We start from the raw sequence: 27,124 nt of genomic DNA on the forward strand, positions 1-27,124 counted from the left end.
ATTCCTTGAGCATTTTTTATCGTGCAACAAATAAATAAATTCCTACAAGTGATATAAATTTTAACTCTGTAATTGTATATTATATGAACTTATACTTTTATAATGATAATTACTGCAATTACATGAATTTTCATATAAATATTATCATATGAATATGTAATAATACTGTAATATTTTGTGAATTGTTTGAATTAATAGAGCTACTAAAAACAGGCTTGAGTTGCCAATTGGCGAACGTGATTTAGCCTTGGATTGGGTGATATCTGAACATTCCCTGCTATACCTTACTTTCTTCTATGAACTACAAAAACAAGGACAGAAGCTGAGCTATATCATTATTATCCTAATATCTTTTTACGATGACTCTAAAATGGTGGTCATCATAAAGAGTATTTGTATTTAGATATGGATTTGTTAAATGTTACACATTAACTATTATTTATTTATAAAAATTTTTTTTTAAAATCCTTTTGTGTAGTTAGTGTAATTTATTAGCAGAGTGCCTGTTATATTGATGTAAGTAAAGAAACTGTAGACTGTTGTAAGGAATTCACTTGACGCATACAATAACCGGCGCACCTATCTAAAAAATGTATTTTTTTATTAATAAACTAAAGGGAAGTGTAATAGAATCCTCAATTTTTAGTAAAAAATGTCGTCAGATGATGAAAAACCCCCCGCACCACCAGTTCGTTTGACATCCAATAGAAGTACTGATCTTGTCAATAGTTCTATTGCTGTGGATAGGCCCCTTCCCAAGGAACCTGAAGATTTGGATAAGAAAAAGAAAAATCTTAAATCAAAAAAGACCCATAAACTTTCTACATATGCTTCTGATAAACCTAATATTTCCTATCCTACTAACTTTGAACATACAGTACATGTTGGATTTGATCCCATTTCTGGAGAATTTACAGTAAGTATAATCTGAATTGTGAATTATAGTAAAATGAAAGCATAAATATGTGGAAAAATGAAATTTTTGCTTATACTTGAAAATGCATAAACTGCATGTTGTGAGTTTTGAAGGTTACAGCAACTTTTTTTATTTTAAAATTATAGGTTTTTACAACAAATGTCCAGTTATGTATTAATTTTCTCCTTCAGGGACCCTTTATCAATTTGAATTTTATTTATAACTATACAAGTTATTTTCTAATAAACTTGAAACCCTATACTTTTTAATTACATATCGATGACAAAAGTAATTTAAACTTATCTGATCTGAAACAAAAATAAAATGTCCAAAGAGATTAATTTTTTGTGTTGTTGACCAAACTAAAGGAAAGTAGTTTTGGATTTTTTTAAAATCTCAGTACCAATATACATTTGCTACTTAAGATTTGAGATAAATGAAAACAAATATTTATGATTTGATATGGCTTTATTGTTTTTTTACAATATTCTCCTTTAAAATCAATATACTTTTGCCTGCGCTTGAACCAATTGTCAAATCATTTTATCAATTCCAATATTCCCAACAGTTTATGAAGATAATTAAAAAAATTAATTATGCTTGTTTTATAACAAATTTTAAACTATGAGGCACTCAGTATTTTCTCAATTTATTTGCTGTTTCACTATGATCATAATTTGATTTCAGAATATGAATTTGTGTGTCTGTAGTTTAAAACTTTGACCTTTTTGCTGCCACTATTGTTTTAGTAACAATATGTTTAACAATAGCCCAACTTTTTGTTTTTTTTTTATTTTTTATATTACTACATCACATTATTACTGGGAATTGGTCAGTGTCACACAAAAATTATTTATTATTTATCCCAATTAATACATGCATCAAAACATTTTTTGAAATTGCTATTATTAATTTTGTAATTTCTCATAGGAAGGCAAATCTCCCACCATACTGTACCACTTTGTGTTTGATCAAGTTGATTTAGTAGTATTTCTACACAAAATTATTTGCAAAGCAAAGATAGTTTTTCATTATATCCCATTGCAAAATACTTCGACAGTGATAACATTGAGCACTTGAGAATTAAATGACAGATAATATTAACACTCCATGTGAGCATGAAGTTCAATTTGGTGACAAAAAAGCCTTTTAGATGAGCAATTCCTGGTATTTTCTTCATTGTACACATATTTTAAATTTACAAAATGCTACTAACCAAAAAAAAAATATTTAGTAAAATGCAAAACTGATATATATTAGAGTAGAAATGTCTGTGTTGTCAGAAAATGTCAGTCGTACATAGATGAAGTATGGCAAAATGCTCTAGCCTATTAGTGGCAGTGAAAAGCTTAAGTTTGACTTTATTTTGCACAATTGTATTGAAGCATTAGGGTAGGTGCTTGTTTTTTATAAGTTATTGTATTAATTATCAATTTTGTTCCAAGCTGCCTTTAAAAGTAAGTAATGAGATGTTTTCAATGTATATTTTTGTTTAGTTGCATAAATTGGTGTGTGGTTTCTGTTGTAATTTTTGTTATCTTTGTTTTTAGATATTTATATTTGGCATGTTTATAATATTTTAATATTCATTTTGATTGAAAAGTAGAATTGGAAGTATACTTTTACTAGAAATTATACATTTTAATAAATATTCTTGATATTTCAAATCCACACTACTTATGATTATAAAATAATTTTATTTAAGTTAAATTTTCTTAAATATTAATTGTCATGATTTTTATAACTGAAAGTACTAATTAATTATAGTAATAAAAAGGGCACTACTTTTTCGTTTATCGGAAATATATTTGGAACTAGTTTTGATAATGTATAGTTAATGAAACAAAAACATTATTTTTAATTAATTGAAATTTCACTTAATAATTATAATATTTTTCCCTACTCATGCTATCCTAAATTACAAAAAACAGCGTCATTTTAGGATTAATAGATATGGCTTTAAAATTAACTTCTCCTAAATATCAACCTGAAATAATAAAAAAACTCAAAAGTTTTTTAATAAATAATCAATATCCAGAGAATTTAATTGATAGAATAATTAGACAACATACATATAAATTATATAATAAAAACAACATAAATCCACTACATGAAAAATCCAAGTCAAGATAAAGATACATATTTAGCACTTCCTTGTTCAAACCAGCTATCAAAACACATCAATATATCATAAATCACACAACCATTATCACAACTATTCACCAAACTAAAAAACAAAACTAAAGACACTAAGAAATCAAATATTATATATTCCATACCATCTTTGAATTGTCCAAAAAATTATATAGGAATGACTACACAATACTAACAGAATAAATGGTCACAAATACAACAAGAATGCATCGACTGCTTTACACAAACATTAAAATAATGAATTTCCCTTTGAATAAACAAATATCTTAGCTCAAGACACAAACTCAAAAATTATTAATCAAAGAGATGATTCATTAAACAAGATAGGGGTTTCTGTGATTGATAGTCAAGATATAAGAAACCTCAGTCAAATTTATTATAAATTAATTAATCAGTTAATTTTCATCAACCTCTTATTAAATCGTTTTGTTGAAATTCTAAAGTAAATACATTGATTTTAATACTATGTCATATTAATTATTCTTTTGAAAATACCCTCAAAGATGGAGCAAAACGTTAAATTATGTGTAGTTAACAAAAATGTGAAATATAATCGATTTTTTATTATTTTATTTTATCCAAACAACCTATGAGCCCAAGAAATTAGGGAAAACATATTATACTCAAATGGTTGCAGAAATTTAGTGAATTTATAATTATATACATATTTTTTAATTTAAGAGTTTTTTCATAGTGCTTTTAGTATTCTGTCAATATTTTTCATATTTTTATGACCCAATATTGCAGTTTTTGTGATTAGAATATAACATAATACCCGATTGAAATTTTTGGTTGCATCTTTAGGTATTATGTCTTGCTTACATATTTTTTGTAGCTCCAATAGTAGGTGCATTTGGTTTTCCAGTGTTACTAACTATAATGTTCTACAATATGGTACTTTTAGTAGATGGTATTAATATATTCAGGGCTTTTAGTGAGGTCCCTAAAGTCCCTTTATTTATTTTTTGTGTATATATGTGTACCACATTGCTGCATACTTTTAATTTGATGATCATGTTCCGAAACACTTTGTTTATCACTTTTTTTATAACTGCCAGATGAAATTAACTATAAGTTGTATGATTGGAAGTGAAAATTATACATTTAGCTACTTTTTTCTAAAAAAACTAGTACACTTATTATACTTCCCTTGACCTCAATTCCAATATATACCAATAGTAGACAGTTTTAATCTGAAGTAGAAATAAAGACCACCATGATATAATATTCCAAATTATATACAAACTTAATGAATATATCGACTATTAACTTAACAGTAGTGACTTTCGATGGAACACTTTCCTCCTATTTTTTGACACACTTTTTTTCTGTCCACATAGCAAGGAGTAAGTTATTCCTTTTACATAAGAATGTTTGTACAGACTTTCTCAATAGATTTGTTTCCTTCTTCTTGATTTGTTTCATTTCCAGTTATGACCACTGGTTACCACAGTTATTCCACAATCACAGTGGCTTTATTTCGATGGGACATACTGTTTATTCGCGGAAATCTTACAAAATATTTTTATGTTTGAATAACATAATTTGAAGTATTTATCTTATTCAATTAAAATTATTCTGTTAAATGAATCATGGTATGCAAATCTGAATTTTAATACCTTTATTTAAAAAAAAAGGAACAAAAAATCTGAATAATCCTTATTTCTTACCCGGCTTACACTTGGTAGGGGATTATATATAAAAAATACTCATTTATATATTATTTATATTCATGAGTAAAATGATAGGTCCCTAAAAGTGTCCATAATTTTTTGTCCCTAAAATCCCTTTTTTCATTTTATGTCCCAAAGTACCTTTTTTTTGATAAAGTTGTGTGCTAAAAGCCTTATATATTTGAAATACTTTTAAATGTTACTATGAATTTAGGACGGTCTCCATTAGGGTGTATAAGACTTTTTCATAAACATGTGAAGTGAAATAAAATTTTTGGATAATTTTATATCTTTTTGTTTGTTATGCATGTATAGATGAAGTATTTTGAAGCCTCTGAATTGTCAGTTATTAAGAACTAGATTTCTCTTTAGATCTTTTCATATCAGAAATTATCCAAATGAATGGTGTTTTGTGTGATTTTATGTTATTTGTTCAACAAATAATGAACATATTTTTATTAACTCTGTATAATATCTGATCTATGTTTTCTTCATATCAAATACCTACTTATTTTTTCAGAAATACTTCTTTCATTTGTCATACATCACAAAGTAGGTCAGAGGAATACATTTTTCAAAAACATACTCTTTTCAAAACAACATTTATTATTTGTTATTGCTTCTATTTTGTAAGATTCAATGAAGCTGTCGACAAATTGTATATGAATAATCATAATTTTTTATAGGGAATGCCTGAAGCATGGTCCCGTTTATTAATGAATTCAAATATCAGCAAACAAGAACAGAAGAATAATCCACAAGCTGTTTTAGATGTCCTGAATTGGTATGATACGAGTTCCAAAGAGCCTCCTAATACTAAATATATGACCAAAACTGCCACTACACATTCTGGTGGTAAGTTACATACAAATACATAAACTCCAAGATATCGCCATTTCTGACCAATATACAAAAATTGATTGTGTCTTATTTTGTTTTAAATCTTTGATAATTTTTTTAAACAAGACCTAGATGCTTCTTTTATTATTATTGAACATTTGAACCTCAATGTAGTACATTATTTGATTGGACAGACATGTAGATTCAAATATATATTTTCAACAATTTAGAAATTCTGTTATTGTCCATAAAGAATCACCTTCCTAATGCATCTTTTGAAATTTGAGAAAATATTTTATAGATTTCTATTTTTAATCCCCATTAAACTAATCAAGAACATATTAGAAAATATTGATTTATACATTATTTGAGTCAAAATTTTTTATTATGTATTCCATGATTTTGAGGTTACAGTTGAGCAAATTATTAGTTTTTGTAGGTTCAACATTAAGTAGAGTTTCTAGTTCAAGTCCGAGTAGTACTACACCAACAGAGGGTGATATAGGCCCCCAATCTTATCATAGTCCTGCACATATTGCAAGTTCCGAAATTGAAGATGAAGCTCCACCTCCACCAATTACAAGTCGGCCCGAGCGTACAAAAAGTATTGTAAGTTTAATTTATAAGCTGCTAAATTTTTTTAAATAAACTTATCACTTTTGTTAATTTTTAGTATACAAAACCAATTGAAGAAGTTCAGCCCATTAACACAGGTAATGGCACGCCTCCACAAGGACTCAGTCCATCTCATCTTCCTACCCCAGCACTCGCTAGTACCAATTCTACTATTAATAGTTCACCTTCGGCACCTGTATTTGATAAAAATAAAAATCAAGCTGGTTCTGAAATGTCAAGAGCAGCTTCAGAGAAAAGAAAGAAAAAAATGACTGATGAAGAAATATTAGAAAAATTGAGAAGTATAGTATCTGTTGGAGATCCAAACCGGAAGTATACTAAATTAGACAAAATTGGACAGGGGTGAGTTATATTCAAATATAAAATAAACAAGGCACCTAATGTAATTATAATAAAATGTTTTCAGAGCTTCTGGTACAGTTTATACAGCAATAGAAACTGCTACTGGTATGGAGGTAGCTATTAAACAAATGAACCTTTCACAACAGCCTAAGAAAGAATTGATAATAAACGAAATACTAGTAATGCGAGAAAACAAACATGGAAATGTCGTTAATTATTTAGACAGTTATTTAGTGAACGAGGTAAGACTTATTTGACGAGAGTATACTGGTTTTTACTCATTTAAAAAACGTCATTTTTTCAAATAGTTAAAATTATCTTTATTTTGAATTCTGCTCTTATAACTACCAAATGCCGCCATTGTCCTTTGACACTAAGGCACTGGGCACTCACTGATGATGTGGTCTATAGTTTCTTCCTCTTCATGCGCCAGTGGTTTTCCAGATCGTCCATAGTATGTAGATTTCGTCCAAAATGACGGTGTCTGGTTAGAAGGTCAGTGACCAGACGTATTTCTTATCTGTTTATGTGTAGCAGTTGATTGGTAAGAGATGCAAAAGATGCATCTATGTGTACCTTAGCTTCCCTCATGCCAAGTGTTTCTATCAATCTTCTCAGAGTTTGTTGTACGAGCAGACTACACAGCTTCACAAAGAATGGGTTTTGGGCCAATTGGTGAGTTAATCAGCCTTGTCATTGCCAGAGTGACCAGGCACACATTGAGCTGGACCTTACCAGTTCTTGTAGTATTTTTGCATTCCAAATCTTTATTATTATTTTCTTTTTTGTTATGACATTTTAAAAGTGTCACAAACATATTGCCAAGCGACCTTTGTCTAGTTAAGCAACAAACTAACTGAAGATAAATAAGACAGGAGTTTATTTGCTGCATACAGATGCTTTATTTCTAAGCATTCTAAGGATCCAAAATGGTATAATAGTCATTGACCATTATACCATACCAGATGTCAATACCCATCCAAATTTTTAACAGTATTGCTGAGCTGGCTCTTGGAACAGATATAATTCTTTGAATATATTGAATGTAGTAGCTTAATAAGGTACATCATAATAAATATGTTCTAAATGATGCCATTATAAAATATTTCAACTGTGAAATCATTTAATGATGATGATAGTAAAATCAGTTATCTATTGATTTCATAAATTCTATTTTATTATGGATACTTGAATATAATTATAGGAACTCTGGGTAGTTATGGAGTATTTACCTGGTGGATCATTGACTGATGTAGTAACAGAAACATGCATGGACGAGGGACAAATCGCAGCAGTCTGTAGAGAAGTTTTACAAGCCTTGGACTTTCTTCACTCTAATCAAGTGATTCACAGGGATATCAAGTCTGACAATATATTGCTAGGTCTCGATGGTTCTGTTAAATTAAGTAAGTATAATGGCTCTCAATATTTTCAATTAACATACAGTTTCAACAGTATTTAGGATATGAGGTTATGATTTATGCTATTTTTTTTACTTAAACTTCCATTAACAAGTATCTGTTTTTAGCGGATTTTGGTTTCTGTGCTCAAATTAGTCCAGAACAATCGAAGAGAACTACAATGGTCGGTACACCTTATTGGATGGCACCAGAAGTTGTTACTAGAAAGCAATATGGGCCTAAGGTATAGCAGTTAAATATGTTTCTATGTTTGATACATATTTTTGATTTGATTTAGGTCGATGTATGGTCGTTAGGGATAATGGCGATAGAAATGATAGAGGGAGAGCCTCCTTATTTAAATGAAAATCCACTCAGAGCCCTTTATCTTATTGCCACTAATGGTAAACCTGATATTAAAGAAAAAGAAAAATTATCGACGGTATTTCAAGACTTTTTAGACAATTGTTTGGCAGTTGAAGTGGATAAAAGGTCATCAGCTAGGGATTTATTAAAGGTGCTTAAAATTTTCTTTTTATTTACTGTTTTGTTTCTTTTTCAAAGTTGAAATTGAATTATGTTTGGGTGATTCTCAAAATTACCTTTCAATAAATTAATGAAAAATATTCAAATTAGTTCATCTTTATTTGCTTTGAAATTTGTATTATTTATCTTACTAGAAGTGAAAAATATCGTGATCCCCAGAATAAATAACTTTTGACGACTTAAATGTGAGGGAATGATGAGTGAGGTGAGGAAATGATGATTATATTTATTTTTTATGGAATCGTATTATTTATTTTTATTTTATTATTATATATTATATATTTAAAATTCGACTGGGTTATATTAACTTAAACTTGAAGTTTTGATAAGTAAAAATGTACGAAAACCGAGTCGATCTAATCTGAAAGTCATTACCTCATAACTCATCATCCCTTCACTTTAATTCAAAATATTGAATTAACATTAGACAATTATTTAACGATTTATAATCCTAAATTCAAAGAAATTGTGAAAGTTTGTTGTATTTACAATAGACAAGTCGTAGTTCCAAACAGATTTAATACAAACGAAATTTATTACCAACATTTTTAGCCTTGAAGGTGTTCTTTCGAAAAAAAAAACTGATTAATTTCAACGCTAGTAAATGAGGTTTTTTTTTCAGCATCCATTTTTAAAGTTGGCGCGCCCACTAGCAAGTCTCACGCCACTAATTTTAGCAGCCAAAGATGCCGCCAAACAACACTAGCGGTAATATCGATCTTTAACGAATGCCCTTGTAACTATCCCTATGATGAACAATACAATAAGGGAAATTTAATTTTATATTTTTGACATTTAACGGAACTTTAGGCAAATGTCATTTCGTTTTCATTACTATGTACTATAGCTTTATTTAAGCAGTATTAATTTGCGTCAAATGCGATTTTAAAGTGGGTTAATCCATTTAAAAATATAAATTTGTAATTCGTTTCATCCCTACTATAGTAATTAATTAAAAAAAAAACTATTTTCTTGTGATGTTTTACAACACTATTTTCACAGACTATGACATAATTGTCACTATATTCTGTTTGACATTGCTTTTTCAAACGTTCATCTGATGATGATGATACTAATATAATAAATACTTATGTATATTTGAATCGATCAGGGTTTAGTTCAGAGAGTCTGGCAAAAGTGGCTTCTGTTTTTGTAGTTATGTATTGAATTAACGTCTAATCACTTTGACTTGAGATCAATATAAAGACAATTACCTGTAACCGACAATTTATTTTCAAAACAAAGTTTTAGACATTTGGCTAGATTACCGTAATAATTAAAGAGAATGATACTCTAAGAACAATACCCCATGTTACTAGGAATTGCAATTTTTTAGACCTTGTATTATACATGTATAGGTAGTAATAGTAGTGTCGATCTTTATAATTGATTAAAATGCTTTGCATTTCTAGTAATATAGGTTGTAATATATATTTACATATAGTTAAAGTTATAAATAAAAGGTGGTCAGACGAAAATGAAGACGTGTCAACAGGACATGTATCAATATACTCTATTATGTTATATGAACGCTCCCACTCGACATATTTGCTTGGAATTGGAATAATTTGGAATATTTTCGAAAGTATTTTATGTCTCATGTTTTATTTTGCAATTTTTATCGATAAACACATATCAATCACACTTGTTAGAAGCTCAGTTTTCAGTAATACGTAAAAGACAAATCGTTTTAGTTTAGGATCCATAATTTTGTATGACATTTCTCTATTTTATAGAGTAACTAATAATGAAACGTTTACAATGTTTTATCACTGTTAATCAATTATTATTCAACATTCCCAATTAACATGCGGGTAAGTGAATACAAATAATACCAATATACAATATTTCACTCTTTCAACGTTGCCAATTTCTACTTAGGTAATGTCTTATCAGAGAGGTGGCACTGCTGGGTTTTGCCCATCAGTTTGTCTTACAACAAATTTTGTAAATGTAAAACTAATTGAAATTTTGTAGCTGTAAGTCAAGTTGAATGGATTCCATTACAATGAGACCAATTGAACGAGTTGCTTAATGAAGTATCAGAATAAATAATAGAATTGAAAAAGTATTTTTTTCAGATTTTTCTGTGATAAACAACTGATTAATGTATAGCTAAGTGTTGTCGCTTTTTGAAAAAATTTTTAGAAAGACTGGTACTGGGAAGCGTACTCCTTTTTCCTATCCTTTGAATTATTTTGACTGAATCTGAATCCTGTGATATTTTATTTTACACAAAGACTCGATGACGTAGAATTCGTGTTACAGAATTTACATGAACGTAGGAATATCAGTGTAAAATGGAAAATCTGCTTATTCCAATCTATCAGTGTAAATTCCAATTTGTTATTTTAACTAGCCAGGAGCGTTCATCTACAAATGGTGGTGCTGTTCTTGATGATAACATTTTATTATGTGTGGCTACCTTTTGAATAAGCATTTAGCAGGTTAAGTTCAACAAAGTAGCATAAATACCCAAATAATATCAACCGTGACCTATTTTAATAAAATTACTAATAATTTTATGAAAAAATGAGATAACAACAAATAAAAATGCATTATATTTGAGATTTGAAACCAGTTTATGCTTTGAGTTGGGTTTTTTTCTTTCTTAAAAAATTTGACACAATCTCAACAATACTCGACTAATTACGTTTATATATCAACTTTATACATAGATGGAATCATGGAAATTAGTATTAAAGTTTTTGAAAGTAAGCATTTAATGATTTATTAACAGTATTAATAAGATATTTGATTTATAAGATAAGTTGTCAAAGTGCCAAGTTGTTGAACTCATCCAGCGTTGCATTGACAGGAAACTGTGCCTAATTTCACTTTAATTGTAACGTTCTGAGTTTATTTGCGTCCAGTTTTTAAGATACAATTTTGTCTTTGAAACATTCGACTCATTTTTTTATAACGCTGTTTTATCGGGGATAGTATTATAATTTTTTATATATACTGAAAAATATTTATATCAAATGTAATTTTAGTGGCCATAATAATGTTTTAAACATTTTTTTTTAAATTTATGTCAGCGAATGTATTGGTGTCCGTACCTTTTGCCCCACCTCATAAAAACAAGGAAATTAAAAATTTTTACACATTTCAAACTAAAGTTCAGATGATCAGATATGCAAAGTTGTAGAGAGACAGAAATATTTGTGTTTTATGGCCAGGACTTAATAACCCTGTGTCCATCCTACAAGGGCCGAAATTTTATTTTTGTTACTCCCGAAGTTGATTGTAACATTTAACAGAAGTTTAAATGGACAATTCAAAAAGACACTGTCCTAAATTGGAAGTTTTTTTCTCAAGTTTCAAGAATGACTGTATTTATATGTATATAACTGCTTCCATATATATTTTTAAGATCGCATAAATACTGTTTTTTGTCAACGACATTGTACTGACAATACTACAATGCTAAATCCTTTTATCAAATAGTGTTCTTTCAAAATTTGACTTGTTTCCTTATTAATTACGATGAATTCTAAATCATTTTCGACGTTTTCAAATGATTTTTATCTGGGAGTTAAATTTATTATCGGGCAAAAAATACGGACTGGACTGATTACTTATTAAGCTTTTAGTTTGTGTATACTTTTAAGCTATGCTTTTGATTATTATTTAGTTATTTGCAGAAACCACGAGGGCGTTCATTTCTACGTTTTATTAGATATAAATATATTCACGAAACTGAAACATTTTAGTTGGCTAAACATTTAAAATTTAAAATTGAAGACTCAAATAAGCAAGACGTTAGTATCTGATTGACTGTTAAGGAAATAAAAATCGATAACTTTGCCCGAACATAATTAATACCAGCTACATCAGTTTGTTAGCCACTCATTCTAAATACTTGGTTAACAATTACTTGGTTGAATTTCCTAATTTAGAGGAGATTCAATGTAATCTCCTTGGTTAGTTGTACACTGGAGGAGTAGTTGTTATTATACTTGAATGACTTTGAACTGTAACGTTTTCCGTAGAATCCAAATGACATTTTTCAATTTCAAAAATCAAAGTCACAAGGAGTTAAATCAGGGTTGATATCAAAAGATTAACGAACAAGTTTCTTCGATTTTCATTTTGTTTAGTTGTGAGGTTCTTCGCCGTTATTTTGGCACTACTAAGTTGGATTTTCTAGTTGAAGTGTTCAAAAACCATAAGTTTCTTATCAAAATCCACATCTGACAGTGTAATTGTGAGTGTTTATGTAGTGGTAGTGTAAACAGTGTGTTCAGTATTTGGAACCACTGTTTGCAAATATTGCGTAGTATATTTCAAATAGCTCTCTGCTTTTGCTTTCTAATCAGCATGCGTTTGGATCTGTACACTTTACGCATAATTCTTAATTCCTAAACGCATAATATGTAACCACTTCTTAAAAACTCTATTCTCTCAAGAGCTCTAACATTTTAACGTTTTTTTGGAACATACAACACTATTTAATAAGAAATTTCGAAAATGGAACATAATGTGAAATTTCGTGAATGTATTTACGAGTTATGTAACTATAAAAAATTGACAAAGGAATATTATTTTTGAAGCCTTTATATATATTCTATTTGCTTTGAAAAAATGCTTGTGTGTTAATTTCGACAGATTTGTCGCTTGCTCAAAAATTTATTATTATTTAAATGATAACGAACGTATTGTTGTTATTGTATACTTTCACCCCGCTGAGAATACCGGTGCAGAAAAGAAAATTTTCGCATCTACTATTATTGTGTATTTTATTCTTTCTGTACTTGTTTTATTTTGCTGGTTGGTATTAAATTATTATTTTTCTTATACGATGTAGCGAATGAATCTATTTTTCTTTTAGATAAATGTATTATATTGAAGTAATTTACATAATAATCGTTTTTCTTTTCCAATTTTTTTACAAATAAACAAATATATTACATTTTAACGTGCATAAACTGGAACCGCAAGGTCATGATTACATTTATCTTGAAACAAAGTTGTTTTGTACTCATATATAGTAATTCAATTTTTGTTACTATCATTTATTTAATGAAATCTCGAGATGTCATGTGTAGAAAAATCTTTGATTGCCATTAATTAATGAGAGTTCTCATGTTGACCTGTTTTATTTGTGTTTTATACATTCCATTGATTCAACTTCTTTCTTAGTGTGTGTCATTTTCTCTTTTTTTGTCCATTTGTTAAGATTCACATTTTGTATGTATTTGTCATTATTTCATATTTTAAACACATTTAACTCTAATAATTTTGAAGAAATTTTACAATTTTCAACAAACCTCAAATCAATCTACAGAATTGAGATTTCACTTTCAATTCTGACGTGTGAATTGGTGCATTGTCTATGAGTAAGAGCTGGGATAAAAACGTTCAGTCACAAAAAATTTCATCCGGGACTTTTTTTGATTTTTGTATAAAACAGGAAGCTTGCTTATGAGCTTAAAATATCTAGACCGCTTTGCTTTCCCAGTAATAAGCAGCGAGAGCCTGTGATCACCAGTAGAGTTAGCGCAAACCATGGTTGTAATGCGGGATTTGCTTTGTACTCAGGCTCTGCAATTTCCAAAAGGGAAACAAGTAACTTGGTTGGCAGCTTTTTTCAATTGAGACCTGTTTCGTCCGTATTGTAAATGTTCTTGGGTTCAAAACCTTTGCTTTGCTTAATTTCTACTATTCATATCAAACATAATTTATTAGTCTAAGGTCACATGTAAAAATTGATATAATAATAAATATAAAGAGATAAAAGTGATATAAAATAATGAGAAACTCACCTGTCCAAACATGAACTACAAATGTATTTCTTTTTGTTCTTGGACCCTGAGCACAGGTCATGAGACCATGAAGCACATTCCGTTCATTTCACCCGCTTTTTGCCGCTTCGATCTTGAGACAAGTTTTATGTTTCATATAGGGCACTCTTCATTTTCTTCAGTATTGCTGGATTCACTACAAGGAATTTCTAGCTGAGCTCTTTTAACTGGTGGATGTTTCTGTTTTAATGAAGTAGGCTTGAAATTAAGTTTTTTACCTTTGATACTTTGATATCCTTTTTTCCCTGAGACTCCCGAATTTTTACAGTGGTCTTCTGAATCTGTTTGCTGGTTGAGATTTGTTCCAATGGAGTTGAGTCCTTGGAAGAGCTGTCTAAAATCTTCAGGGCCACACACCTTTTTTAAAGCTGTTTACTGCAGTTTTTTCAACTGCTGCTCGTTCGGAGGCTTAATTAAGCAACCGAGCTACCTGCATGTTCGTAACTATCCTACCAGGGTGGTTACAGAGCCAATTTTCTATCGCCTGAGCATAGAATGTCTTGAAGGGTGTTGAATGTGGTAGCAAGCACAAGATCGAGCAACTCTGAGAAACTTAGAGGGACGATATATATACCTTATACACACTAGTTTTTTGCTTTTCTTTTAGTTCTATTTTCATTATTTTTTTATGACATTACCCGTTTAACTGTGACTTAAGTTTTGGCTTTATTTTATCATTTTCTACTGCATATATAGGTGAAGTGTTTTTTTTTTCAAGCTTTTTTCGTTATTATATCATTAATTTGCTTCGTTTACTTTGCACTTCTCATTCTGACCCACATACTTTTTATTTTTTTTAACGTTGATCTTGTTGAGTTCTAATGTTCTGCGCCATTTTTTGCAAAGTAAACAATTTTGACAAAAAGCTGGATCTTCTTTTTATAAATTTTAATAATCGTTTTTAAACATAAAATTAATTACAAAACAAGTTTATCTCGAGATTTTATCCAATTTACATGAATATGAATGAATTAAAATATATATAAATGAGTTATTTAAATAATTTGTGTAAAGTTCATTAATTCAAACGCGGAATTTGAAAAAAAAATATATAGTATGATTGATAGAATGGCTGTATAATTACTATAGGTATTTTTGCACTAGTATTTATGATAAAAAAATGTGATTGCGTAGATATATTGTTGCCAATAAAAGATATAGCGAGTGGATAATAAATCATTTTTTAAGTACTGTCTTGTTTTTTTTTCGTTGCTTCACATAATACACAAGTTTAATAAACTTCGAACGAATACAAATAGATCGGATACAGTAGGTATAAATTTTTTAGTATTATTTGCAGCTGGTTGATAAAGAATTGCTTGATGCAAAAAATTGAATCAAGAATAAGAAATTTTAAATTTTTACATTTTTTATTTGTGCGTTTTAGCCCAGTCGGCGGAGTCAATTTTTCACCAAAAGAATAAGTTATAAGCAAAAAGGATTTTTTTACAAGTACGTCAAAATATACTAATTGATTTAAGAAATACTTCAGAGGTCTATCGATTTGCTAATGTAAAAAAAATTTCGAAAATAATTTAGATTTTCGAAATTTCCCATTATTTCAGTCTGTGATAAAGGTAGAAGAAAATAAAAAATATCACGTTGTAGGGTTAGTTTACTTCGGTAAAAAAGTTCCCTTTCACTTTTTTTGTTAAATCTATAGTTTTTTCGGAAAAAATTCGCAAATCTATCAAATCGTTTTTCTAAGGCAATCAAGCTTATAAATACCTCCTATAGATGCCAAAATTATGACTTTTCATTGAATCATTCATAAAATCACTTTCGTAGAAATGAACAATTGAAAATTGTTACGAACAAGTTCGCGAAATGGGTCCTTGCTTGGCTACAATGGAATTTTGAATTATAATGAAGCTTTCGCCTATGAAACTGGCGTAGAGAACGACGTGATCTCTCGAAATCTCTTCTACCTATCGGTTCGCTGCTAATCCCCCGAGTCCACCCCCACCTTCAATAATAACTTTGTTTTTGGTTTCATCCAGGAACCACCTACAAAAGACACATTTTATTTTATGTAACACTGAGCAAATCTTTCTCTAGGTCTTCGTTTGACTCGTCCTCTTTGATCGCTATCTTGTGGGCACACTATTTAAGAAAAGAATGAAGTCCCATTGTTCATCAATCCAATTAACGTATTCTCTGGCAAATTCTAGACGGGCTGGGGCCTTTTTGGCTCAAGGAAAGCTGCCTTAAGTTTTCTTCTGCCTGACTCCTGGCGTTTCTCTGTGTTCTTGTTGAACACCAGTGATCAAGATCCACGTCTTCGATGAAAGTTACTAGTTTTTTGGTAACGCCGTAAACTCTGGAAACAGCAGACATATTCTTGTTCAGCGCACTGACCACTTCTTGCTGACTCTGGGCTTGTCGCAATAGGGTAACCGCTTGAGCATCTTGTTGTGATCACATTCTCAGGTGGGATTCTAGTTTGTTGTTAACGGAGATTTGTATCGGTTGACGTTTGACTGCTAACTGATAGTGGTGGATCAGGTAAATTACCTTTTATAAGGATTAGTTACCCCTATTGAAAACAAGCATTAAAAAGGTATATATCGATTAAAATATATTGTTGGACTGTGGCTAGTACTATTAGCTTTAAGATTTTATTAAGAAAGTGTGTTCGATTTTTTTGCCAGTGATTTGCGATTGCGAAGGTGTCGCCTCAGTCGATTTTTTTGCGCACTTCTCAATAGGGTTAAAAGGGCTACCAATCTTCCCCTTGAAAATAAAATCGACTTGTTTGTCATATTTACTGGAATGAATATATTAAAGGTGGGAACTTTTTAAATCGACACACTGTATATATTTTGACATATCTTTCATTATAATTAGCCTTGAACAAGACTCATTGCAGATAAATGAACAGCAGGAAATGCAGAAGATGAAACAGAAGAAAACCAAGACGTGGAAAATGATACTATTATTAAACTTATTTCATTTCACAAAACCCGCTTTTCTTCATACTTTCGATTACCCGAATCCCTAACGACAACAATTAGTCCGGTTAATTGAGTTTCCACTGTATTTAAAAATGCTGCTGCTATAGTTTCGTAGTTTCGTAGCATCTAATAATATACAGAACGGATATAGATTGTATTTGGTTTCAAGTTTTAATAGAAACCTTTGTACAAGTTTCTTTTCGATAAGTATATGTATATTGAAACCTTGCAAATAGATGCTGACATAGCTTCATAGATATCTAGAGAAATAAATGAAAAAGTGCGACAGCTGAATTATATATTTCATATTTTTCTCAAACAAATTTCCTTCGAACGTAGTAAGCGAACTGCATTTTTTATCTGATGAAATAAAAATACCCATTTTCAGATATATCAGAAATTAATGCCTGCTATTTGAACACGTTGAACATAAAAATTATGATAAGAGGTAATAATAACGACAAATGACTCCACTGCTGCTAAGCAATCTCCAGATTGCGGGTAATTAATATGAAATTATAATAAGTGTGTTATGCAACTTTTTGAAATTTGATGTTCTTAAAAACTCTAAATAAAATGGAAGCTATTATATCGTATAGACAACACATGCAGTAAGAAGAATCAGGGCTGCGATTGAAAATCTACGCAGCAGTACATACAACTCACTTGAATCTAACTATATATACTATATGTAAGTATATATTTGAACTATCTAAAAAAATGTGTGTGCGAATTTTTGGATTTCATACAGCGTTTATAAATTTTCGATATTATTTATATTTAGGTTGGACGTATGGGTTCAAAATAAAACGAGAGAGACGCTCCATTAGATTTTTTACGAGATTAGCATTTTTTAATAACGGATTAAATTGATTTTGGATAGCAGTGCTATAGGATTCGGTTTCTTTGCAGAGATAGGGCTAGTATGTTTTTAAATAGGGTACGTGGCGTTCCGCGGGTAAGTTGCGTGTGGTATCTTTTACTTGAAAAAGGCTCGTCGAAACACACTAACTTTTTTCGCGGGTCAATTTAGGGTTGATTCAAAATTAGTTGGAAACAATTTAGGATCTAAATAATAATTGATTACGAGCCTATTCAGAATGTAATCAAAAGTTTTCTGCTGGGTACCTGGACACTAAGAAATGGAAGGGAATTCTAAAGCAGATAGGTTTGCAAAATTGGGGCGAGGAAAGAGAATACCAAAGAGACAGTTACATTGCTACTATCGATGGAATTCAAAAATATGGTGTTGATATAGGAACCAGAAAAGCCAAAAATCAGGATATATGGTCAAACAAAAGAGATTGCACAATATCCACAGCGATTTGGCCGAGGATGAATGAAGATAAAATAAAACAGATAAAAAGATTCATGAAAGCTCAATCCAAAAGACAATTGGAGGACTGGACAACTATTGTTAAGAGAGTAATGGAGAAGATCGAGCATCTGCTCTGACTTGATGGAGAAACGACGTCAAATGCTAAGGAACGACTCAGTAGATTGCCTCAAAGAAATACAGAGGTAGGCGTAAGTCATTTTGATCAATGCATTATACGGCAACGTTTTTCAACGGAGAGGCATGTCAAGCTGTCCGCGAAGAGTTTCAAATTCTTCTTCAATTGCAATTCGTAGATCGGGAAGGGTGCGTGGTCCTCTTGTAAAAACGCGGTCCTTGAGAAGGTCCCACAGAGAAAGAACAGTGTCTCGAGTCACATGACCCATTAATCTATCCATTCTCCAAAATGAATCTCAAGGTACTGCCACACTCCATCCTGCTTGAAATGACGAAATGTTCGCGAGTTTTGGATCATTTGCCATTTACCCACGTAAATCTTCGAGCGTTTCCAGATACTTAAGGAAAAAACTTCATTCTGGGTGGGGTATTGTTTAAAAATAAACTATAAAAGAAAAAAGATGGAAGGGAAGAAATATCAATAACAAATAATACTAATCTAGATAAAGGATGTCCCAAGATTATGTCATAAAATCATATTTCAGAGGATAAGATATATTGAGAGAATATAAAACAATACAAGTTTAAAGTTTTCTCTAATGTTTGTTTACTCGATTATTCTAATAGTTTTTATAGATGCTAGACGAGCTCTTACACGATATTGTTAAATAGGCATCTCTAAAATACAGAAGTCAGTTGGTATTTCCACTTAGTTATAATTACGAAATAATTAATACAAGTTACACCCATTAATTTGAATAATAAGTATATACATCGTTAAAAAATTTTTCCTATTTTATTAATTCTGCGTTTAATCGATGATTATAAATTATTCAAAACAGAAACAAATGCATAATACAAAATATCTATATATTTGAATAAACGTGGGGTAACCGTTGTTTTTGTACGTCTTGTTCTTGTTATATACGTTAAAGTTCTCCTTCATTCTTGTTCTTGTGATCCTTGATATTATGATTAAGTGACTAGGTGATAATACATAGTTTGTAGTGTCTCTACGACGATGGAAACCAATCTAGAACTTAGGTAATTTTGAAAATTTTCGTGCAATGTTGTGTAACATTTCGATGAGCTTATTTTCGATATTTTCAATTTTCTATACTTTATATTGCGACATTAAAGTCTTTAATATAGAAAGAGTTAAAATCAAGCCATTTCCAAAGTTTTTGTGGAAAATGGCAATAAAGATTCATATCACATACATAGTTATAAGGAAGTCTTCGGTTTTATTTTTTCTCGAGAAAAAATTATGTAGCATGTATATAATGCGGTTTCTTTATATTCAACGTTATAAAATATTTTGTACTCTCTACTGCGAAATTAAATTCTTAAAAAGATAAAAAGTATTGGCTCCAGATGTCCTATTTACTGTATTTAGTTTTCATAACGTTTATTTTCTGTCTTTTTCTTTATAAAGCTTACTCAACTCCATTTTTATTAATTCTCCAAATGTTTCCATACTTTATTGTTCCATATATTTTTCATACAATTCTCCTTTCCAAAGTAATAAGCACTTTTCCTTATCATGAGAGGTAATTCAAGTTTCGGCTGCTTGAGTGGCAATAAGTCTAATTTTCGGTTTGTATATTTTTAGTTTCTTCATAGTAGAGAGAATTTAAATAACTTTCCACAATAATTTTGCTTTTTCGTTACTCAATGGTCTCACAGTCCATGTCTCTTCTTCTAAATCCCTGCAGTTACCAATTGGACACTTTTTTGTACTCGATATTGAATCCACATCATCAGCGAAAATTTGATCGACTTATATTAATAGTTCCTCCACTAGAACAGTGTGTTTCGAACAAAAGTTGAAAACAGTAAGCTTAAATTGATGTAGTTTGATATTTTGTTCTCAAAACTTCTCTCCCACATATTCCTGATACTATGTTATATACTAAAAAGGAACAAACAACTTCTAAGGGCATGGTGTTCCACTGAAACGTTTCTTTACATGAGGATTTCTACCAAGTAATCAACGGAAACGTCAAGAATATAATTAAACCTCGTGTTATGTTAAAAATAATTAGTAATGTTTGAACCAAATATACTTTTTGTAGAACATTTATCAACGTAGAGAGCTTTGAAGCTAATAGGAAAGTTCAGAGATACAATGACTCAGACGGATGACTATAGATTAGTAATTATATCTACTGTTAGGGTATGCATTTTAGAGACTGTTCTTTAACCCAAAATTGCAGTACTCAAATAAAACGATTTAATTTGAAACCCAATTTAAGATTGCACTTTATATATACATATAATATATATATATATATATATATATATATATATATATATATATATATATATATATATATATAAAACAAATCCATATATTTGAATAAAGGGGGGCAACCGTTGTTTACCTACGTCTTGTTCTTGTTATATACGTTAAAGTTCTCCTTCATTCTTGTTCTTGTGATCCTTGATATTATGATTAAGTGACTAGGTGATAATACATAGTTTGTAGTGTCTCTACGACGATGGAAACCAATCTAGAACTTAGGTAATTTCTAAAATTTTCGTGCAATGTTGTGTAACATTTCGATGAGCTTATTTTCAATATTTTTAATATTTCATATTTTATATTGCGACATTAAAGTATTTAATATAGAAAGAGTTAAAATCAACCACGTTAGAGCCATTTCCAAAGCTCTTGTGGAAACTCGAAAAAAAAAAAATGAAGAGAAACAAAAAGTAAGTCTCCCATTTTATTTTCTCTCGAGACAAAATTATGTTACATGTATATATAATGCGGTTTGTTATATTCGTCGTTGTAAAATATTTTGTACTCTCTACTGCGATATTAAATTCTTAAAAAGATAAAAAGTATTGGCTCCAGATGTCCCATTTACTGTATTTAGTTTTCATGTATTTTGTGTCTTTTTCTTTATAAAGCTTACTCATCTCCATTCTTATTAATTCTCCAAATGTTTCCATACTTTATTGTTTCATACGAGGGTGAATCAAATATAAACAAGACTTATTTTTTAAAATATTTATTTTGATTTTAAACGCACAAACAATCATAGTTTATTTTTCTACATAATCTCCTGATTTAGAAACACATTTTTCCCAGCGTATAGGTAATTTTTTAATTCCTTCCAGGTAAAAAGAGTCAGGTCGTGTTTGTAGCCAATTGCGCACATATGATTCAATCTCATTATCGCTGTGGAATTTTTGCCCTCCCAAAGCTTCCTTGAGAGGACCAAAGACATGGAAGTCGCAGGGAGACAGGTCTGGACTGTATGGAGGGTGTTCCAGTGTCTCCCAACCTAGTTGCTCCAATTTTTGTACTGTCAGGGCTGCCGTATGGGGGCGAGCATTGTCATGGAGGAGAATCACTTTTCTCATTGGAAGGTGTCGTCTTTTGCGGCGATATGCAAGTTTTGCATATCGCAATTGCAATATCCAAAGTTGTTAGACGCCTATCACTTTCAACAAGTTGACGAACACTGTCGATGTTGCCCGCTGTAATGCTGGTGCGGGGTCTGCGGTCATGGCTCTCATTTTCAACACGTTCAAGGCCCTCCACGAACTGTTTATGCCAAGCAAACACTCTAGCTCGCGACAGCGTCTTTTCTCCGAACTGTGCAGTCAATCTTCTCAAGATTTCGGCCGGTTTTACACCTTCTGCAGCTAAAAACTTTATAACAATACGTTGCGCAATAGAGGGAGGTACCTCCTGCTCGGACATCGTAACGATGGACACTGAGCGAGTCTATGATGATGAGTCACGTGCTTCCCCCACTCCTGACAAACCAACCTAACATCCAATAACAGCGGAACGTTCTTCCATCACTATTGCGCGCGCAGGTCCAAAAGTCTCGTTTATATTTGATTCACCCTCGTATATTCTCATTTTCAAAGTAATAAGCACTTTTTCTGATCATGAGTGGTAGTTCAAGTTTCGGCTGCATGAGTGGCAATAAGTCTAATTTTCTTTTCATATATTTATAGTTTTTTGATAGTAGAGAGGATTTGGATAACTTTATCATTCAAAATATCATGTTTTATCTCCGGATTTAATTAATTTCTTTCAGTAATGTTTCATCCAAGAGACTTGAATTTGAGACCCAACTGTTTCTTCTGTCCATAATAATTTTTGTTTTTCGTTACTCAAAGATGTCACAGTCCATGCCTCTTCTTCTAAATCCCTGCAGCTTCCAATTGGGCACTTTTCTGTACTCGATATTGAGTCCATATCATCAGCGTAAATTTGATCGACTTATAATAATAGTTCCTCTACTAGAATAGTGTGTTTCGAACAAAAGTTGAAAACAGTAGTAGACAGTACATCACCAAATCTAATCTTTTGATTCTTAACTTTCTAGAGAACTTTACCAGTATTTTAACTTTAGCCTTTGAAACTATCAAACTCATTTTAATGAGCCTAATTGTTTTTTCCGGTAATTTAAAGCTATTTGAAATGTAGTACAACTTTTCTCTAATTTTATAATCGTATGCTTGCTTAAATTGATGTAGTTTCATATTTTGTTCTCCCACATATTCCTGATACTATGTGATATACGAAAAAGAAACAAATAAGCATGTGTTCCACTGAAACGTTTCTACCAAGAAATCAACGGAAACGTCAAGAACATAATTAAACCTCGTGTTATGTTAAAAATAATTAGTAATCTTTGAACCATTCCTATACTTTTGGTAGAACATTTATCAACGTAGAGAGCTTTGAAGCTAATAGGAAAGTTCAGAGATGCAATGATTATAGATTAGTAATTACAGTCTATCAGACACTATTGTTAAGGTACACATTTTAAATTCTCTTTTAACTTCTTACCAGCTTCTTCTGATAATCCTATTATTCCAATTTTTTTTTTTCGTAAACAAAGAAGAATATCTAGTTTTCTTTATACCTAATATTCATCTTATTATCTTTATTTCCACCATTCTGTGCCGTAAATTCAAATCGGTCGGATCATTGTATGTTGAATTTTGATCTTCTTAGTTAATATTTTGCTTTTGAACATAATCTTATACGCTCCATTAGCTCCTAATATTTTTTCTTATATTTCTGATTTTCTTTATCTTTTCATTATTTCTATATGTTTAAACATATTGCCAACGTTTAAGTTTCCTCATTTTGAAATAAAATAATTAGCAGATTCCTAAAACTTTCATTGGAAATTTTTATGTAAAATGTTATACGTAAATTTCACGCTTAATAACCTCTCCACATTACAAATAATAACAACATATAACATTCAAAACAATGAAGAAAATAATCATAACAAAATGAATCATTGGTGAATAAATTACATTTACAAAAGAAAAGAAAACGAGTTAACTCTAGAAAAATCCAGACTACTTCAAAAATTAAAACGTAAAAAGATCATAGTTCATAAACAATTGTTCAGCAATTATTTTAATATAAATAGAAGTATTGTAAATATCGTTTTAATGAATCTTGTTAATTAAATCGTTGAGATTAATCAAATTCATTCATTTGTAGAATTATAACTTGTGTTTTTTGTGTTAACAAAGTTTTTAAAATAAATTTTCGAAAGTGAAATTTATAATTGGCGCAGTCGTAGTAGGATTGGTGCGGTACAATGTACGAGGAACAGTACCAAGCTCCTTATTTCTTTGTATTTTTTATTTAACTCCTATCCTAATCTATTATTCTCTTGAATATCAGTAGTGGGAAAATAAAGACAGTTGGTATGGGAAAAAACGTCTCTACGTTACGGTGTCGACAGTATTCATTTTCTCCCTCGTTTATCTATGCTGCGCATACTGGAAAGTTCCCTAAAATGTTAGTAGTGGGAACACCTTCCACTTATAGAAACTGCCCATTATATATAAATAGCCTTTTCTGCACCCTGTGCAAGCTTCTATTACTGCGTCCTTGATTTTTTAGATATTATAAGTACCCCAGCTAGACCAATGCTATGTAAAGGCCCACTTTATTTCATTCAGGGTAATAAAATAAAGCACAAGGACCAATTATATAATACTCTAGAGCAGGGATTCCCAAACCATTTTAGACAAGAGACCCCTTTTCCTAACTGAACTGATATCTCAGACGCCCGTAATTACTTTACAATTAATTAAAAAACTCTATCTCTATTTTTTTCTATTGATACAAAATACTTAAAAGTTTAGAAACTTTGCGGTTGGTTAAGTCATCAAAATTTATCAAAATAAATACAATAAAACTCAGTAAATATCAAGTGTAATTAATAATCATAATTATAACAAAATAACAAGTCGGTACCCCTAGAACAAATTATACAGTATCTAAAAAATTTTAAATAAAAACTCGGGTTAGTTAATTATTTATTAGACGTCGTCGACCTCCCAAAAACAGTTTTGGGAATCTCTGCTCTAGAGGATGCAACGACTCATGTCGATAAAATTGAGAATTTTGAAAAACTTTTTGGCCAATTTTATGAGTCAGAAATTCGAAGTAATAATAATAATTTTGAGTCAAACTTGATAAGAAATTATCAGAATAACCGATATAATAATAAATTGACAAATAATAATTATCATCAATATCGTAATAATAATGATTATAATAGAAATTAATTTAATTACGCAAGAAATAATAACTATAATCAATATAATAATAATAATTATAATTTTCCTAGTCAACCAATCAATATAAATCCTTCACCACAACAACGTCGTGATTATCCGACCATTGCTCAGGTGTTTGATCCGAAGAAAAATGTTTTCCAAACCTGCATATAAATTACCCAAGCCAGAATCGTAGACATCGTAGACATCGAAAAATTTTAATAACGTACCTACTAGAAATAGCAATATTAACAATAACAGGTATTTCCAAAGACAAAACAAAAAATCGAATTTTACACGGAAAAATTGCATAATAATGACTATGATGACAAAAATGAGGAAATGAAAGATAATTTTGAGAATTTATTTGAACTAGAAGAAAACAATAATGATTAAACCGTAAATTTTCCAAACGAGCCTCGGGAAAATAGAAAAATTCAGAAATAGTAGAAATAAATTTTACTTACTAATTTTAAAAAAACGAAAAATTAGAAAAAGATCTCAGTAGATAATTTGAAGAAGAAGATCATAAATTAAATGTAACAGAAAAGAACTTTAAAGAAATAAGAGCAAAGAAAAAATTTACGAATAGTGATACAAAAAGAGAATTAGAAACAGAATCTTTTGATAAAGTGAAGCTCTACGTAGAATTGCAGTATACAGGATTAGATGATTTGAAATGATAAAGGAATTGTAATGAAAGAAATTGCTACGGAATTAGATAAAAAAAAATAATCGAAATGAATAATGATGAAATATTGTAAGAAAAAGATATGAATAAAGTAATAAAAATGGATAATGAAATATTAGAGAACGAATGTTATACTATAGAACATATATTAAATACAAATATATTGAATATACAGAATCAAAATAATATATGAATAAATAGAGAGAAAATAGAAGTTAATTACGAAACAATTAGAAAAGAATTTGAATAGAATTTGACAAATTTTATGAAATTGATAGAATTACAAAAAAATATGCAAAGCCATACGAAAATCGAATTATAAATATTTGTATAGATTTTGGTTAATTCGAAAATTCCTGGGAAGATTTTCAAGAAAACAAAGAATTGAAGAAAAGAAGGAAGAAGAATTGGAAATTGTAGAAATAAGACAGGATCTCAAACATAACTCCATTACTTTCATTTTCATGGATTGAGGAGTTTCATCTATAGTTATCAATTATTTTAATATAAATAGAAGCATTGTAAATATAATTTTAATAAATCTTGTTAGTTAAATCGTTGAAATTAATTAAATTCATTCACTTGTGAAGGTGCAACTTGTTTTTTTGTGTTTTTTGAAATAAAATTTCGAAAGTGAAATTTGTAATTGGCGCAGTCGTAGTAGGATTGGTGCGGTCATGTAATTTTATGCTTTATCGCCATAAAAACTCGACTCCGACGAGGAACAGGAAATAGGAGTGCCAAGCTCCTTATTTCTTTGTATTTTTCCTTTAACTCTATCCTAATCTATTATTAGAGCAAGGAAGAAAGTTTATTTATTTGAAAAAAACATTTGGTATAGGAAAAAACGTTTTTTAAAAAATTTATAATTAATTTTTTCCGTTTTGGGCAATACCCGATTTTATTCGTGTAAGCTTATTACTTCAATTAAATTTAATTAATTCAAGTTATGAATATTTCGAAGTGTTATAATGGCGATTGTTTTTTTTTTCAAAGCAATATGGAAGAAGTAAAGTCAGACGGGAGACCAAGGAAGAAAGATCCTTACGACAGAGCGAACATTGTTAGTGGATTATTATTTTGGTAAGATAAAATGAAAATTCTAAAATCGTCTTACGTTGTTGCTTCAAAAAAGTATTTCTTGCACTACT

The 27,124-nt window shown here is 30.2% G+C and overlaps 2 protein-coding genes across 6 annotated transcripts in view; both read left to right on the forward strand.

Annotated features, from left to right (window-relative positions):
• The first annotated feature begins 311 nt into the window (after window positions 1–311).
• On the forward strand, window positions 312–15,504 carry LOC130441426 (serine/threonine-protein kinase Pak). Of its 2 annotated transcripts, none has more exons than XM_056775111.1 (10): window positions 312–516; window positions 647–916; window positions 5,430–5,598; window positions 6,023–6,192; window positions 6,257–6,561; window positions 6,626–6,803; window positions 7,766–7,967; window positions 8,090–8,205; window positions 8,260–8,478; window positions 9,130–15,504. In XM_056775111.1, the coding sequence occupies exons 2-10, from the start codon at window positions 653–655 to the stop codon at window positions 9,211–9,213; spliced, it is 1,707 nt and encodes a 568-aa protein (XP_056631089.1). In that variant the 5' UTR covers window positions 312–516; window positions 647–652; the 3' UTR covers window positions 9,214–15,504. The 2 variants fall into 2 exon arrangements, with proteins under 2 accessions (XP_056631089.1, XP_056631088.1); XM_056775110.1 differs by having other exon boundaries at window positions 332–516; window positions 6,014–6,192.
• Window positions 15,505–17,869: 2,365 nt separating this feature from the next.
• LOC130441950 (probable multidrug resistance-associated protein lethal(2)03659) overlaps window positions 17,870–27,124 on the forward strand; it is a 39,156-nt gene continuing 29,901 nt past the window's right edge. Inside the window, exons 1-2 of one of the 4 annotated variants that reach the window (XM_056775870.1) lie at window positions 17,870–17,959; window positions 26,970–27,056. In XM_056775870.1, the coding sequence (XP_056631848.1) occupies window positions 26,974–27,056 (83 nt within the window). In that variant the 5' untranslated portion in view covers window positions 17,870–17,959; window positions 26,970–26,973. Of the gene's footprint in view, window positions 17,960–19,519; window positions 19,766–21,102; window positions 21,246–26,969; window positions 27,057–27,124 lie in introns of those variants that run through there. The other 3 variants (XM_056775868.1, XM_056775867.1, XM_056775869.1) reach the window with 3 other exon arrangements.

Source organism: Diorhabda sublineata, chromosome 3, assembly GCF_026230105.1.
Source record: "Diorhabda sublineata isolate icDioSubl1.1 chromosome 3, icDioSubl1.1, whole genome shotgun sequence".
Classification (NCBI taxonomy): Eukaryota; Metazoa; Arthropoda; class Insecta; order Coleoptera; family Chrysomelidae; genus Diorhabda; species Diorhabda sublineata.

Excerpts from the sequence above, each read along its gene's own strand:
- LOC130441426 (XM_056775110.1), top strand. The coding sequence starts at position 653 with ATGTCGTCAGATGATGAAAAACCCCCCGCACCACCAGTTCGTTTGACA. Across the intron at positions 5,599-6,013 it reads TGCCACTACACATTCTGGTG|TTTTTGTAGGTTCAACATTA; the intron begins GTAAGTTACATA and ends GCAAATTATTAG. Across the intron at positions 6,193-6,256 it reads CCGAGCGTACAAAAAGTATT|TATACAAAACCAATTGAAGA; the intron begins GTAAGTTTAATT and ends GTTAATTTTTAG.